Raw genomic sequence first — 17,782 nt, forward strand, 5'->3', positions numbered from 1 at the left:
CATGTTACACGCTCATATTAGGTGCTGATGTCATGTCTGGTTATGTTTAAACATATTAAGCTTGATTCTCAGCAACACTGCGTGCTTCAGCTTAATTTGGAAAAATGCAGAATCTTCTCTCAAGCTTTAGAAAATGATTAACAACAGCGATCTCACTCTGTCGGGTCTTTCGATAGCGAGCACATATCTGACGTCACCCCTTTGAACTGTCCTGCTTGATGTTTTGCTTCGATGTGGGCCAACTGCTGATTGCATCCAATCCTTTTTTGGGTCTGGGCAGCAAAACAACAGAAGCATAAAAGCATGAAAGCCCTGGGTGTGGCCTCGGTCATGTTTACTCCGCGTTAGTTTGGCGCTGAGCTTTCGCGTCTCTATCCATCTGCTTTCTCCCTGTTGGCTGGAGGGTTCAGGGTTTAAGGTATCAAACCGAGCACTGTCCTCAGCCCTGGAAAATCTGGCTTGACCCAAAGAAAGAGAACACGAATGGGAGTGCAGCCCAGGCAGGATATCCCCTCTGCTCCGAGGCCTGTCGTTCTGCCTTTCACCGTTTCGTCCTTTTCATGCCAGATGTCTCTCTATTATTAGTCTCTACCTTTGTCTCTTTCCATCCATCAGTCTTTGTCTTCATCTCGTTCTTTCTTTCCCTTCTTCGCCAGACTAGACAAACCGAGTTTGAAGACCAGAGCAAACCAGAGAAACCAGATTTTACTTAGTCTTTTGGAGAAAGTCAAGTCAAGTCGTCGCTTTTTCCAATGCTATAGCGGGTAAAAACTTGACACTTGGATATTTTTGTTAGGTTTCTATCTTTACATTGTCAAGTTTCAAGTAAGTTAAGACTTAAAGCCATCAGGTGTAATGCACGCTTTATGTAGCGTTTCATTGTGGAAGGCAATGCAGCAAGAAAAGCAAGCTATGGTTTGTGTTTGACTGCATGTCTTTTGGCCAAGAATTCGTGACTATGATTGCCTAATCTGACACAATGACAGTCTCCAAAGACAAAAATATTGTGCGGTTTCATCTACGCCTGAAGTCTCATTTTTGAGCTTAAATCTGACTCAGACTTCTTCACCAGACCCAGTGGATGCTTAGACTCTGTACCCAAGCTTTGTAAGAGGACTCAGCTTTCTAGATTTTCTGGTTTCTTAACTTGAAACTAAAGCAATGAGTGCATAAAACGTAAACCAGCAAGACAAACTCGGAGGTTACATGCGTCCTGTTTCACAATGGAGAAATAATCTAATCGCAGTTAATACAAAACAAGCAAATGTTTGTCATAAATTCAGGCTCTATCTTCTGACAACTTGCATCAGGGTGAGCTGGTGACACCCTCTAATTTTCCTCTGCAGGCCATTAATTCATCATCTTCCCTCTTGCCAGTGGCAGTGAGAAGCATGTTTGAGGTAAACCCTAGCATTCCCTGAGTTCAGCGTGGTTGTGTTTTCTTTCCCTGAGGCTGTGTTCACTGTTCATTCCTGGGTCACTCTGCGGTGGCTGAGGATTGTGTGTGTGGTCAGCTGCTAAGCTGGGGAATCTCAGAGGCCTCTGACGGCTCGTGGATGCCATGTTTCCTCGGAGGGGGCCATGTTGGCGGTTTCTGAAGTTCATGCGTCTCTGTTTTTATATGAGCTTATCCTGTCCCTAGTGTTTAGGGAGGGAATTTGACATGACACTTAAACGGGAAACTCAATATAGGTTTTTTTGTGTTGAGGTGAAAAGGTCTTGGTTTTATTTTGAAGGAGTACGCAAGGTAGTTTCTTTTCTTAGTGGTGTTTATGAATATAGAGTAGCTTCCTGTACAGTGTGCCTTCAAGTAGAAAAGTTTTCAGTCATGACTGAAGTGATGACGTTACAGTGTGCGTGTGTGTGTGTGTGTGTGTGTGTGTGTGTCAGTGTGTGTCAAAAGATGGCTGATGTGAGGAACATAGGTAAACCAAGTGCTGCCCCCGAGTGGTTCAAGGTGTCCGACTAACCATCAGATCACACCGGCCCACACCTTTCCCCTCATTCCATTAAGCTGTTGCTTTATTTTGAAGGTAGCAGTAAGTACATGAGGTGAGCTGAGGCGAGCTGAGGTCTCATAATGAAATAATTGAGCGAATATGAACTCCTACTGAACAAAACATTTTTGCCATTATTAGCCATTATTGCACTCATGGTAATCTCCGAACCTCCAGTGGTTTTACTGGACTCACTCAGTGGCCAAACGTACAAAACCGTGGTCGCACCAAGCAGCTGCTCATCATAAGAACACTGTGTTACTAAGAGTGTCTTCTTCCTTGTATGATTGAATAGAAGTTAAACAGCATCTGTGTCTTTGAGTTGGGTCTCATCACAACATGTACAGAATGAGTGGATACTGATATGATCGACTGTGTGTCAGGATCAGTCTAAAATCAGTATAATGATGATATAAAACCCAAACTAGATGATGAAAGAGTAAGTGAGGAAGAGCCCTTTTGGTCCCTTTTTCTTGATATTTTTCTGATTTCATACCCTACCCCCTGTTAAGTCTCCATCCCCGCATTTTTGTCGTTGCCTCTTGGCTGTCACGTGCTCTCTCTCCCTCATGCTCACTCATTTTCTATGTTAGTTTATCATTGGACAGCAGGCCTGGTGTAGTAATTACAGGCCAAAGGTAGGTCCAGGGAATAATTACATATCATTTCACGGTCGGGCCTCTGAGACTAAAACAAGGCCTCCTGCAGGTTATTTGAGAGGACTGGACCTTTTTTTGTATTTTTCCAAGTGTGACATTTAAATCCCTGGTGGCTGGAAGTGGACTTCCCTGACTGGCGTTTGGTGTAGCATAGTGAAGCTATTATGAAAATCAAGGTGGGACCGCTCACCGCTGTTATTGTGGCTACTTTATTCCCCTTTGAGACTTAAAGATTGTGTAACTTTCCGTGCTCTGTCTGTCTGTCTGTCTGTCCGCCTTTTCTTCTTCTTCAGGTTACAACACAGTGGTGCGGATCCCAGCTGGAGCCACCAACATTGATATCAAACAGGTCAGCTACTCTGGAAAGCCAGAAGATGACAACTACCTCGGTGAGTGTGCTGCATGTGCCAGTGAAATAATGTGGTTTCAAGCAACACTGTATGAAATTTCAGGTTTTCTTGCGAGTTTCAATCCAAGATGGAAGCAGTCCAACCCAATAAGATGTATATATTACACCCTTTCAGTTCTCATCTCATAGGTCAATGCCATTATCCCCTAACATGACCGTAAACCACCCAGACTTGGTGACCCTGAGCTGTAGAGGCAGGCTTTTAGTGAAGGGCCAAACTGTTGTCAAACCATTTTCATGAGGGAAACTGTCATTTGTACTGAGTGTATGTGGAGGAAACGTGGAGGGGCGCTGGTCCATCTGGTCATGGCAAAGACGGTTGGTTGGGAAAGCAAATGGAGTGTCAGCCCCTGAGAAAGATAAATGAGGCAGCAATAGGTGCTAATTAGAGGCATGTGGAGTCCAGGCTGCATGAAAGTGGATATGGGGGTATAGGGTTAGATAGACCCACCAGGCTCAGAGTGTGTGTGTGTGTGTGTGTGTGTGTGTGTGTGTGTGTGTGTGTGTTTGCCTGCATTTGAGAGAAAGAGACAGAGAGGCAGAGAAAAAAGCGGAGAAAAGGAGTTTTCCCTAAGTTGTAAGGGCGTGCACCCATTTTCAGATGGTTCAAGTCAGGTTCAAGATGTTTCAAGTCAAATTGTCAGAAAACACATCTGGCAGGGTCTCTGCGCTGCTGTGAAAAGCTTCACTCCCGCCGTCGCTGTTGCCACAACCGCACATTGAGCCAGTGGTGTCTGTTTTAAAAGTGGTTGATATTTGCAACGCCCTGCGATTTTGTCACTCCGGCTGGTACAGTATGTAGGAAATGTTGTGAGAAGATCACAGCACTCAGGACATAAAAAGGAGACCGAGGCTTTGTAGTCGAGACTCCTTTACTTTGAAACACCCACCTGTTTAGATTTGCCTTTGCTTAGTTTTATTTATCTCTATTGTGTGTCTTTCTTTTGTCTTGTATTGTAGAGTCTCATCTACACATGTGCATAAGAAATACAGTTTCCCCACAGTGCTGTGGTGCAAAAAGTCTCTGCACACTTTGGGTCCAATGCAAATATTTGATTAAGTTTTTTGCTCACTAGAACTTTATCTGGGGAAATGTTTCACAACGAAGCTTAGAATAACATCAGGAGAGCACAACTATGCCACAAATACAACATAAGGAGCAATGGAGCTGTTCTGGAAGCTCATGGTGGATCAACACATTTTAAAGGCACCTCATTTTGGGTTTTCTTGTTATTTTTGACTTGCCAGTGTCAAAGCATACAACCACAGATACTTAGAAAGGCTTGTGTATCAGAAAACTAACTACATCTCGCTCTGTGCCACCATGTCAACTCATTTTCTCCTCTTTTCAAGCAAAAGATGTGATTGTGTGTCTACGCATTTTCTACGGCATTGTTGTTTTTTTTCCTCCATTTCTGCAAAGTGTCAGTGATGACAACCAGAGTCTGTAGATCATTGTCCAAACCTCACAGACCCCACAGCTGTCTCTGGGCTAAAGACTAACTGGCATCCAACATTGTGCAGACTTAAATGTCAACAAAGTTGCGTCGAGAGACTTAATCACATACATTGTTTTGGCATGCAGGCTGAGATTGTATTTAACTGCATGTTTCTTGGAATCGTAGCGTTTGAGGTAGAGAAAGAGGTGGTCGGTGTTCATTTTGGGGTTATGTGCTAGTTTGCCAAGTGTGAGTGCCTATCCTGTGTAGTTTATATGTTTAGGTACTTGTTTGTATTTGCGTTCAGTGGCGCTCCCTTGTTTGCATTGCAGTCATTAAGAAGAGTCACGCAGTCTAACTCCAAATAACAGCAATTTGGTACAACCAGTGTTTCAGCATACCTCCCCTCGACAATAGCTTTGCAGAACAATAGGCTGGCAACTCAAACATTGTTTACTTAACATATAGCCTGAAATGATAAATGCCACATCTTGTAAACATTCCCAAAACCTTGTTTCTGCAAGAGCCAAACTTGCTTTAGGGACCAAACATTCCTTCACTTAAAGCTGAACTCTCTCACATTCAGAGTTCTGTGTTTATGGCTTGTGGTCCGATTTCATGCTCTTATTTGTTCATCTGTTCATTCCAGCATTATCTGATAGCCAGTCCAACTCCCTCCTGAATGGGAACTTTGTGGTGGCCATGTTCAAAAGGGAAATCACCTTCAAGGGAACCGTCATTGAGTACAGCGGCTCGGACACAAAAGTGGAGCGCATCAACTGCACCGACCGCATCGAGGACGAGCTCATTCTGCAGGTATAAGGAGGGAGGCTTCTCCTGTTTGTTTTTAGTCACTCTTGAGTGTTTTGACCTCACCTCTCCCGCCATTGTCTCCACAGGTCTTGTGTGTGGGAAACCTCTACAACCCTGATGTCCGTTACTCCTTCAACATACCCATCGAGGAACACAGGGAGCAGTTTGTGTGGGATCCCTCAGGCTCCTGGCTCGAGTGCAACCGCATCTGTCAGGGTAAGATCTCGGTGTGGTGTCCAAATCCCCCGACATGAATTACACCATCGTTTCTCTTCAGTAAATCTTAAAAAGAGTTGTGCAGCTATGATATGCATAAGCACATGTTTTATGTGCTTTCTGGCCCATAGTTATTTCACAAATTGCAGTAATTGTTCTTGTGCAGAAAGGTTTATTGCTGTAGAGCTTTGTGGTCGACGTATGGCATAAATAAAAGAAATTTACCACTAAAACTCCAAAAGTGTCAAATTTATAGCAACCATAATGCGTCTTACAGCTCCTATTACATGGACACGGATCCAAGTGTCAGTGCACATTAGGATTAGCATTTCTCTTGCATCACTTACACACACCTCTGGATTTAAAAACGTACTCATTCATCCCCTCCTTCCATAAATCCCTCTGCTGGCAACCCCAACGCGACCCCAGCCAATCACATCGCCCGACACCTTCCCTTTAGCCTGGCCCTTAACCCGACTAAGCCCATCAAATTTCCCTTTTAGAAGCAAGTTAGTCAGGCTCCCAGCGGGTCAGAGTTCACAGTCGGATCCAGTAAAGAGATGTATTTGTGAGGTCTGAGACTGACATGGACCCCTAAGGCTGTATGATGAAGGACTGGATGTCAAAAAGCTGGCCAGACCTGTTAAAGGTGAAGAAATGTGATATTTTGGCAAGCGAACTGTCTGCCAGATGTTGTCATTAGAACCCTGCTTTTCTTCATGTGTCTCTGTGCATGTGTGTGTGTGTGTGTGTGTGCTTGCGTGCGTGTGTGCAGGTGAGCGAAGGCGAAAGGCAGTATGTGTGCGTAAAAGTGATCACCTTGAAGTGTCAGACCAACGCTGTGAACATTTACCTCGTCCTGTTGCTGTTACTGAGCCCTGCAACACTGACTGTGAAGTCAGGTGCGTGTTAATGCACAAACACACACAAACACACACACACACACACACACACACACACGCCAAGTTCATACAGACAACACAAACACATCCAAACATTTTTCCACGTCTTCCCTCACACAGGTGGCATGTTGCTGGAAAGAGCGAATGTTCTGCTAAATGCGGCCCAGGCTACCGCAGCCTGGATGTCCAGTGTATGAAATACAGCCTGATGAAGAGACAGAGTGAGAGGGTGGAGGCCAGCACCTGTGGAGACGCTGTCAAACCTCAGACAAGAGAGCCCTGCCATGGCGACTGTCTGCTCAAGAGCTGGCAGTACAGCGCCTGGTCACAGGTAGAGTCAATGCCAGAAGTGTATTGTGTAGGCTGGACAAACAGAATGAATTTAATTTGAAAGGAAACCATAGAGAGACCCCGGTCTAATTAGGGGCTTGTTTTCCAGGGCTACACTGTGCTCAGACATATCTTTTGGGTCGTTTTAGTCATGGTTTCATGCATAGAGGATGTTGCATCTTCAATATATAATTTTCGAACAGAAAGAAAAACTAAATTCTCTTGCAGAATATTTCGTATTTGCACTATAATTTCATTATCTTAATCATTCCATGAACACAACAATTAACTGAACATGTTTAATGCGTTCTTGCACGCAGTGCTCTAAGACATGTGGACGTGGGAGCCGTAGAAGAGAGTCTTACTGTATGAACAATCTGGGTCGGCAACTGGCGGACAGGGACTGCAACGAATACCAGAGGGTGGTCACTGAGACCTGCAACGACCAGCTGTGCCCGAAGTGGACCGTGAGCGAGTGGAGTGAGGTGGGAAGCTCTCAAACACGTCACATACACAGAAACACACTTACAAAAGCAGCAGTGCGGTTTGAATGCATCTGTGTTAACCCCAAAAGGAGGACTGCAAAGCGTAAATCTACAAAATTTAATATGCTTACAGTAACAAAACTAGCCTCCAGCACAGCTCAGCAATAATAGAGGTTAACAGTAAGGGGGGTATGATATAATGCAGGGGGTGGACCAGATTGCTATAAAATATAATGCAGTTATAAGGTTACACCGAGCTACAACCAGCGCAGCTCAACATAAGAGTCCTGCAATAAATCCTGCCTTTATGAAGCTTAAATTCAGCTTTTATTGACACTGTGTCAGACAGTAACTCTATGTTCATAAACACTGTTGTATAAATCACTGTTGATTTGTACTGCATAGCATTAAAAGGTGTTTCTGATACGTTATCCTCCCCCAGTGACAGAAACTGTTAGAAATCAGGGTTTACTGCCAACTAGTTTGTAACTAGTCTGTCTGATTTTGGATGTCACTTTGATATTAATTACTCTTTCTCTGCCTTTGCCTTTTCCACCATCGTGCGACACCCTCCGTCCTCGCGCAGTGCCTGGTGACTTGTGGGAAGGGGACGAGGCACAGACAAGTGTCTTGCAGCCCCGGAGCCGGGGAGGAAAAGCTGAGCGAGCACTTCTGCGACCCATCCAGCAAACCTCCTGCTGTGGGGAGCTGCGAGCTGCCCGAGTGTGCATCCTGGCAGGTCGGCGTCTGGGGAGCGGTGAGTCCTGCAGATGTGCGCGCGCACACACACACACACACACACACACACACACAGATAAGACATAGACACACTGGGGTGAGGTGACTTGAAGCAGTGTTTGACTGAGGAAATGGGTTTCACGTGTGGCTTGCTGTCTAGGAGTTTGACTCAAATCTGTTCCTGTGTGTGTGTGTGTGTGTGTGTGTGTGGTAACAGAGAGAGAATGCAGTGTGTAGGAATGACGGTGTATGTTTCAAGTTTGTGTGTGTGTGCGTGACCTGATACACCGGGAAGTTACGGAGGAGTGTGCTCTGACTCCAGCTGCCATTTCCTCCATGGTGCTTTCACTTTGGCCTCATATCCTGTCAGACTAAACCTGACCCACACATGCACACACACACACACACACACACACACACACACACACACCCACACCCACCTTCCTATGCAAGATTCTACATTTCCAGCTGTGTCTGTATAGATTGAGCTCTGTTAGGGTAAAGCACAAACTGAACAAAACATGCATGAATGGGCGTCTTTGGCCATTCATGGACTTCGTTTATACATATAGATCTAATGCCCTCCCACACATCTTTGTATGAAGTCAGTGATATTTACAGAGCTGGAATGTATTGGCTGGTTAATGCCTGTGTAATTATAATTTGCTGGTCAAATAAACCTATCCTCTGGCACTTCCTCTGCTCTCGTGTTGTACCTGGACGGGGTCGGATCACCTCGTCCGCAAGGTAAAAACTGGGTGAAGGGTCGAACCGAAACTGCGGGTTTGTATGTGACCGCATGTGTCCGTATGTGTGTATGCATGTCTTACTCGGGCTCTGTTGAGCTGAACCTTGACTGTGGCCTCGTCTAAGGTATCAACCTTGACATACTTAGATAGAGTTAGCGATAGCTTGCGGTTGACTGGACTTCTCCGCTCTTGTGTTTAAGCGTGTGTATGCATGTGTGTGATTTTGTCTTTCAGTGTGCGGTGACCTGTGGCCACGGCTACCAGATGAGAGCTGTCAGGTGTGTGTCGGGGGCCTACGGTGACACAGTAGATGACAGAGAGTGCAATGCTGCGGCGAGGCCCAGAGACAGTCAGGTAAAGAAAAAAAAACTTGGCTTGGTGGTTTGTGCTTGGGGTAAAGAATGAAAATGTAAGTCATTCAAGACAAAAAGCATTCAATGCTGCACACAGGAAACAATGCAGATGTAACACAAGGCTCATTACCAAAAAATTAAGTTAAAAATTATTTTCACCCTGTTTTTGTGCTTCATAAACCACAAAAGAACTGCTGATTGTTACCGTGAATCCTGCGACCAGACGTGCCAGATCTAGATCAGTGTTGAGCCAGGAGTATAGGCTGCTTTTAACTGTTGAATCAATCCTAAGAGACAGTCCTCCTTCTAAGCCAAGTTAAAGCTGCATTAAGTGATTTTTTTGACCACTTTGGGGTCAGTGGAACAAGCTGAAAATATACTATTGGCCTGTTCTCACTTTGACGATGGTCCTAAATCAAGCAAACTGCAGTGAAGCAACATCAGGAGCCTCTTTAAATGTTTGCCTGTTTTGCTTTGCTGTGACCCAAAGTCCACCATCGAGGTGGACAAAGACCGTAAGGCTGCAGCACACTTTTACCTGAGTGGTTTAAGCATCTTGCATAAGAACCTTTAGACACTGATGGACGCAGAGACCATTGAGCCGATGACCTTTCAGTCTCCAGATGGATGATCTGTCGCAGCTGTTGGGCTTGAGGTCACCATAATATGGACAGACGTTATATATACATGCTCTGGGAAAAACAACTAAACAATAAAGGGGCTTTCTGCAGTCGTGCTGAACAGATGTCTAAACGACTTGGTGTCTCAAGCATCTTTTGTTTGGTTGTTTGTGTTGTTTTTCTCTGATCTGCTCCTTTAGAGCAACTGTAGTTATTAGGCCTCCACATGTCCTGGATCTTTGCATCCAGTGGAGTCTCTGTAATGTGTTTACAAATGGTTTTGGCATATTTACTTCAATGTAGTGAATGCCACAATGGTTACTCATTTTATTGTGTTTGCATGTCTGTTTTTTGCAGGACTGTGAGATGCCGGCGTGTCCGTGGGCCTCTCCGGCACAAAGCACACCTCGTCCTGAAAACTCCGCTCAGCTCCTGACTCAGTGGAGATACGGCTCCTGGACTGCGGTAAGGAAACAAATAGGGTTTATTGGGTCCATCAGAGCACATTACAGCTGGTACGTTTACCTTATAGAGTCCAAAGAATATACAAAAGCAGTGCAGTTTTTGTTGAACAGTAAACAAATTCTTGTGCTGTTTCGTTCGTCTTTCTGTGTGCGCAGCTTAGGCGAAAACGGTCTGCTAGGATCTAAAGAAAGAATGAAAGATGAGAATACGGATGAAAGAGTTTGTATACGTGTGTGTGTTTATGTGTTTAATAGAGGAAAACCGCACTCATAATGATGGGTCTCAATGCATTTGTGTTTGCAAATATTAGGCTGACATATTAAACTTTATTGTATATCCCAACATTCCTCCATCTAGTACATGCTGTTTAGGATCTTGATCCTCTTTGGCATTGTCTCTTTTACCCCCTGCCGCACCTACACACTCACACACACATATACATCCACGGACACACACACAGGCTCCACTGTCTGGGCTGAGAGGCCCCTCTGTCTCTCTGATACTTTGCATTGTTACTCATCACAAATGAAAACCAGATTTCATCTAAACACGAGTCTACGGTTTCTAAGATTGAACCCCGTCTGTCAGTCTCAAAGTCGGTGTGAGCTCACATGTCAAAGAGGCCAGCGCCAGTGTGGTCTCAGAGACGACACACACATAATACCCACACCACATGCACACATACACTTGCATACATTCCCCCAGGGCAGCGGAACTGCCATCCTCTATAGAGCGTCATTGATATGAGAAAGATATTAACGTGCCTATTTGAGCTGGAGCCATTTGATTGCATTAGGCATTCATCCGCTCTCAGATGTTTGCTGTGTTGTCCCATTGAAGTGGCAGCGGTCTGACTGGAGAGTATGAGATGAAGGTTGATCAAGGATCATTTAAGGACACAACGGTAGAAAAAAAAACGACCTGTGGCGGCAGGTAGAGAATCCACAATGTAAAATACATAAAGAAACAACCCTGAAGCCAGCCAGCTTGTCAGCACAGGCAGAAAAGTGGAAAAATAAAAGAAAGATCCTTTACCTTTAAACAAGTTTAATAATCTAATGCAAACTGTGCTTCATCCCAAAACAGGATATTCTAAGAATTGCAGCAACATCTGGGTCATCATAGGTCCACCTCAGGTCCTATAGACCTATAGATGCATATTGTATACAGTATGCTCTTATTAACACCCTGAGCTGCTGTATGGCACAACTTACACAGCACTTAAATGTCATTTTGTCAGGAAAAGCAGAATGCAGTTAGTGAACCACATGATACAAACATTTTTGAAATTCCACGTAGGACAAGTATTTATCTCAGCTCTGCTTGTACCCGCATGTCCTCTCAGTGCTCGGTGTCCTGTGGCAAGGGGAAGCGGGAGCGTTATGTCAGCTGCAGAGATGCCCAGGGAGGGGTGGCCGACGAATCACACTGCGCCCACCTGCCCCGCCCCCCGGAGTCCTCCGCCTGCTTCAGCCCTTGTGGCCAGTGGCGTGCCGGGGAGTGGTCTCCTGTGAGTAAAAACATCCGTCACTGTGTCCAATCAATACAGATGTTTTCCGCTCTGGAGACCCTCAGTAATCACTCGCATGTTCGTTTTTCCAGCTATGTTAAAATCGCCCTGACACAGAACGGGCATTTGGTGCTGTGATCTTTGACGGTGTTGATTTGTGAATGTCAGCGTGGCAACAGAGCCGAAACGCTTGGTGATGTCACTTAAAGATCGCTGGCAGTGAAGCAGGCAGAGATGATTTAGACTGATGCTCTTGATCTTTTAATCATTTGTTCGTGTGAAATGAAATATCTCAGAGGACAAAGTCTTAAATTCATTAAATTGATGTCATTTTAAGTTGATTTCTACTCCTGTTGTATTAACACTTACAGACTCTTGGGGCTTCGCATCACAAGGCCTCACATCATGAAACAATACATGGGAGCAATGAATGAAAACACTCCCAACACTCAGGGCTGATTTAAAACCTCGAAAACGTCCCAAAAAATCTCAGTAGAGACATAAAAACTGAAAGAGGGTAAACAAAGATTACGTGTCAGAATATTTTGACGTTTAGACAGTATAGAACCACTGCATCACATCATGACATCACATGGGCCTGTGACTTGCTTCTCACAGCAATGCAGACATGTAGTTGAGTTTGATTTAAATGAGATGTCTATCTTTGGGAGACACCCAGCACTCAAAGGGAACCGTCAGAGGAAATCTTCATCAAGATTACATTTCTGTTCACCTCAGTTTTTAACACCTTTGCACTCTCTCCCCCAGTGTTCAGTGACTTGTGGCGTGGGACGAATCACTCGACAGGTGGTCTGCTCCAACTACCACCAGCCAGTGGACCAGTCTTTCTGTGACCCGGATGAGAAGCCGGCGACGGAACAGGAGTGTACCGCTGCGCCCTGCTCCTCCATATACCACCGTCAGCGCATCAATAACCAGCCCTACGGGTACCCCCAGGACCCAGGACGCCATCCTGGACACAGCAGCTGGAACGTGCCCTCAGCAGACAACCAGTGGAGGACCGGACCCTGGGGCGCAGTATGTTCAGCATGTGAAATTTTGTATTGATTTGTCATGTACGGGACGCCAATTGAGACGTTTATAGGCACACACACGTTAACATCCATAAGAAAAGCCGATGGAGAATTGAATATTTTTTATGTATGGACAGCATAGTGCACCGTATGTTTGAGGTGTTGTTATGAAGGTCTGTGTGTGTCTGTAAACACATTCTTGTGAACACATTAACTTGGAGGTAGCAGATGTTTTCATTTCCCAGGACAGAGGGCCATACATGGTAAAGGGCTTTACAAACAGCGCCAAGGGACGAAAGCAGTGCATGCTAAGGACTGCAGAGTGTATATATATGGTGTGTCAGTGCGTGCATAGACGTTAAGGACTGTGTAACCAAAAAAAAATCAAGGTTACGTCAAGCTTGAGCTTCGATTCTCTGGCTGAAATTGACCGGACACAAACGGTCCCAAATGGTTTGGAGCAGTTCAGGCTCTTAATTCTCTTAAAGTCTCTGGCCTTGAATCAAATTGTCAAAAAGTAGGCACAATGTGGCGTATTTTGCCAGACCAACCTTGCCTCAGACATTAGCCAAAGAGCTGTTTGTGGGTAGGTAGTCGATTAAATCAGTGTAGCTGTAACAGCTGCTCTTTCAATCTTTCAATTCAATCGAGTTGTGCTTATGTTTGCATTTGTGTTGTGTTTTGTAATAAGCACAAGTCAGTGAACAGATGGCTCCATCCGTCAGTTAACAGTTACTTCATCCACCTGGTTGTTTTATGGCAGAACTCTATTTTAGAGGAGATAAATGTCTTCTTGTGTTTTTATCTTCTTTTTCTGAAAACCATGAGAAGAACATTGTTATGCTTTCTAAATCCCCCCCAAGCAGAGCCATTCATCCCACCACACTGTTCAGTCTCACATGATGAACTCGACTGGAAGCGCTGCTGTTCAGGCTCACTCTGTGCTGTCCTCCCTCGCACATAGAGAGCACTGAATGTACTCACTCCCACCGACAGTCGGGATGTGCCATTTTAATTGGATGCAGAGTGTGCCTACTGCTCTGTTCAAGGCTGTGTTATTCAGCGTTGGACATTTTCCCTCATGGACTGATGTTTTCCATCTTTGAAGGATCATTTTGAACAGTGCAGCTGGGTTTGGTCTTGGTTAGACTCAGATAGATTCAGCAGAAAGGTTTTGTATTTATTCGTCGTCATTCTGGTTTGTAAACAGTGAAAAGGCCTGAATGTAATAAGTGGAATCTATAAAATACTTGACCATGCTATAATTTGTTTTATTGGACCCTTGTAAAAACAGACCAAATGCTAAATGCCTTTAAGTACTAGTTGAAAAGTAACCATAGTGTGAGCTTATTTTTGGCATAAAATGAAACAGCGGTGAATTGTAAAACATTTGCAGATACTTTCTTACAAATGGAAAATAATCATGATCAGCTAAATCCAACCAGTTGTGGCCTGTGGGTTTAGGCATATCTGTGTCTGTGTGTGTGTGTGTCGCTCTCCTCACTGACTCACTGTGTGTGCTCTGCAGTGTTCCAGTACCTGTGCAGGAGGCTTCCAGAGGCGAGTGGTGGTCTGTCAGGATGCTGACGGACGCAGTAACAGCTACTGTGATGAGAGGGTCAAACCCGCCGAGTCCAAGAGCTGCGACTCTGGGCCCTGCCCGCTGTGGAACTACGGCGTCTGGGGGGAGGTGAGGTTCAAAACGCTGCCGTGAACCTTTCTACATTTTCCCACACAGCTTCAGAGTTTCATCTTTATCGTCTGTTATGTCTTCTCTGTGTGTATGTCTGTGTCTCTCTTATCACTTACGATACCAAACACAGGCATTTGTTAACAGTCTGATAGTACTATTATTTAGGTCAGTTAGGTGAAAGGACACCAGTTTTATTAAGTCACGCACATTATAAGACACATTGTTATTAGTAATACTATTCAACATGATTTTTGTTTGCTAACCTCAGTGCACCCAGACCTGTGGTGGAGGGAGGAGGACTCGCCTGGTGGTTTGTCAAAGGCCCAGCGGGCAGAGGCTCAACGACTACAACTGCGACGTCCTGGACAAGCCGCCCGACATGGAGCAGTGCAACCTGCAGCCCTGCCCAGGCTCTGCCTCCTGGCACCGCCGACCATGGAAGCCGGTACGATAGTACTAACCCGTTTTCCTCCAACACTTACCTTCCTCACTGAGGGCGCGTCACTGTGAGTAGACACGGTGTGTGCGAAAATGTCGTCACACCTGTGTACTGAGTGTGTTTTTAGCCTAAAACTGTAGGAGATCCTGAAGTGAGCGCTGGGTATCTCGCGCCACTGTTGGTTCCCCAGCTCCAGCCCACCCAGATGGGCCCAGCAGTGGCATGGTGCTGATTAGAATCAAGAAAAAAAAAGGAGAAAATACACAAAAACACAATGCTGCTCCACTTAGGGGATCATTAAAAACACATGGATCCCATTTAGAGCCAAGGCTCCAAATTAAAACCTATAAATCAGGGCAGTGTTGTCCAACAATGCCATATATTTGAGAGGCATAACTCTAGAAAATATTTATTTCATATATGAGGCGTGAAGTAAATGTTCTTTGTTGTTATTGCTGTCTTCACCCTGTATTCGAAGTACACAAGTGTATATTTGTGTATAAGAGTTAATATTATGACCTTTATTGAGCAGCAACAAATGACTGTCAGTGTATTTTGTATATGTATCTTTGTACAGTATGATTTTGTTTTTCAAGTAGTTTTTTGGTTACTGAATATTATATTTAATATTTTTGCTGGTGCTCTTGGTCAGACCTCTCGTATCTCCCGATGAGTAAACACAGTTTGTACAGAGGAAAATATTTTCAAGACATGTTTCATTTGTATTTTTGATAATGTGTTTTTTTACTCAAGTTGAAATGCAGTTTAGAACGGCTTCATCTCTGTCAGGTCAAACTGTTTTAAACTGTTTTTGTCACAGCAGCAAAGAAAACTATTAAACAAGAGCCACAAACTAACCTTCAAAACAACATACAAAAGCTTCATTAAGAGTAAATGCCTTTAAATGCAGGATGATTGACAAATAAGCATTATTTGAAAGAATATTTCTAAACATATAAATTGTTATTTTATGTCTCAGTAAAGTGTATTGTCCAGTATATGATGTAGTCTATATCACATAGGAAAACAGGCAGAAATGCTTATAAACCACACTGTAAGTACACATTCGTACGTCCGTGTTCACCTGGTTTCTACTTGGCACAAGCGGTTGTTTTTGTGATACGTCACACAAACGCCGGCTCGTCCTAACGTCCTGTCTGTGAAAGGAAGTCAGTCTGAGGTTTGATCCAGTTTCTCTGCAGACGGCCACATGAGCAAAAACTTTCAGATGCAGTTCATAGCGATGCTGTGATACTTTGCCATTAAAATAAGGTGCTATTACATTTTACATAATGGTGCATTGTCGGTATCATGAAGACAGAGTTTTATCATGTTTCCAGGCTTAGAATGAATTTATTTATTGTGTCAGAGGTAGGCAGCAGCATCAGTGCAGCTTATCGAAAACTGTCAGCGCAGTAAATCGAGGTCGCCGTTGAGCCGTTCCCTTTCAGCTCCCATCATTGTCCATGCAACACACTAAAGCACACAGATACCTCCTTATAAATATTATAAAGTTATAGTCATTTGTTGCTGTGTCTCTTTATTCCTTTGGCCAGTTTTTGTATTTCTGAAGGATTTTTTTTTTTTTTTTTTTTTCAAATTAAACTTATTTATTTGTTTACAATAGATTATTAATTGTTGCAGCTTTAATGTTTTGTTCCCGTTTAGACTGATGTAACACTAAACTTGAATTGTTTGTCATCATACACACATGTCACCTGAACACAACCGGTCGGGGCCTTTTACACAATGCTAAAATACAGCCTGCTTATAGGCGACATGAGTGGCTTTGGCTCTGTTGCATTATGCTGCTGTGATGGGCTAGCAGGTAGAAACTACTCACTCTTGGCTACAGGTTACAGCATCATGTCAACATATACATCTGAAGCTCCGGCTGGTCAGCCAGTATAAAGCATGAAGAGCAGATTTTAGCTCAACAATAAGGTCAAAGGAAGCTTCAAAGAGAAACTAAACAACAGCTTAAAATCTTGTTTTTCCTCAACTTCAGTGGTTTAACCTGCAAATTCCTCCTGCATGGCTGCATCACGTTCCAGCTGCGATATGGCGGTTCATGATCGCGGCCATTCCAGACGATGCCTGTGATTCAGTCACACTTGTCTATTTTCGACAGAAGCCGCTCAAAGTTGCGTAGAGTGGATGAACCAGACAGGAAGTGAGAAACAGGGACGGCATGGTCAATTTTCAAAATAAAACACCCTGTGCAGACTCCTGATGGTATATCAACAATAAACACAGTTTAAATGGACAACAACAGAAACCATTTAGCTACATGACCTACTGACTAATGGCAGAAGCACAAACATGAAAAAAAAAAAAAAAGTCCAAATCAACAAAATCTGAGCACATCAAGCCATGCAGGAGACAGAATGTGACACAGCCATGCCAGCTGGACTGTCTGGGTAACCCTTCGCCCTGCTGCAGCGATGTACTCAAAGGTGTGTCAGCGCACCATGACATCACTGACAGGTGTGGTTACAAGTGCAGCCAGGCACACACTGATGGCAGAGGCTGCCATGCACGGTGCCGACCCCATTCAGACACACTCACAGAGCCATTTGGGGTTCAGTATCTTGACATGCAGACCAGAGGGGCAGTTCAGACTTTTAGTGACAACTTAGCTGCAGGATCCTCAGTACGTTTGCCGTGTACAGTCTGAGTATGCGTTGAACTCTGCTGCAGTGGCGGTGCAGCTTTGCAGATTCAGGCGTCTGCAAACAATTTGTGATCAGTCTGAAAATGTGACATGTAGGAATCCTGAATTATATTTTGGTTAAGGCAACATAAATTTATCACAGCACATATTTCAGGTGAAGTGTTGCAGTCGGGTCTGTATTTACGTCGCTGTCCTCGCAGTGAGGATGTCTGCAGTCTCCTCCTTTGTTTTTTTTTGCTTCTCTTGCTGTGTGTGTG

The 17,782-nt window shown here is 44.3% G+C and overlaps 1 protein-coding gene across 1 annotated transcript in view; it reads left to right on the forward strand.

Moving 5' to 3' along the window:
• LOC143322654 (A disintegrin and metalloproteinase with thrombospondin motifs 20) overlaps positions 1–17,782 on the forward strand; it is a 77,183-nt gene that overhangs the window by 38,493 nt on the left and 20,908 nt on the right. The window contains exons 16-28 of the mRNA XM_076733980.1: positions 2,950–3,045; positions 5,154–5,320; positions 5,404–5,533; positions 6,309–6,435; positions 6,556–6,766; positions 7,086–7,250; positions 7,837–8,007; positions 8,972–9,091; positions 10,068–10,175; positions 11,521–11,685; positions 12,454–12,723; positions 14,248–14,409; positions 14,681–14,857. Of these exons, the coding sequence (XP_076590095.1) occupies positions 2,950–3,045; positions 5,154–5,320; positions 5,404–5,533; positions 6,309–6,435; positions 6,556–6,766; positions 7,086–7,250; positions 7,837–8,007; positions 8,972–9,091; positions 10,068–10,175; positions 11,521–11,685; positions 12,454–12,723; positions 14,248–14,409; positions 14,681–14,857 (2,069 nt within the window). The remainder of the gene's footprint in view (positions 1–2,949; positions 3,046–5,153; positions 5,321–5,403; positions 5,534–6,308; positions 6,436–6,555; positions 6,767–7,085; positions 7,251–7,836; positions 8,008–8,971; positions 9,092–10,067; positions 10,176–11,520; positions 11,686–12,453; positions 12,724–14,247; positions 14,410–14,680; positions 14,858–17,782) is intronic.

This window comes from Chaetodon auriga, chromosome 6 (assembly GCF_051107435.1).
Source record: "Chaetodon auriga isolate fChaAug3 chromosome 6, fChaAug3.hap1, whole genome shotgun sequence".
NCBI lineage: Eukaryota > Metazoa > Chordata > Actinopteri > Chaetodontiformes > Chaetodontidae > Chaetodon > Chaetodon auriga.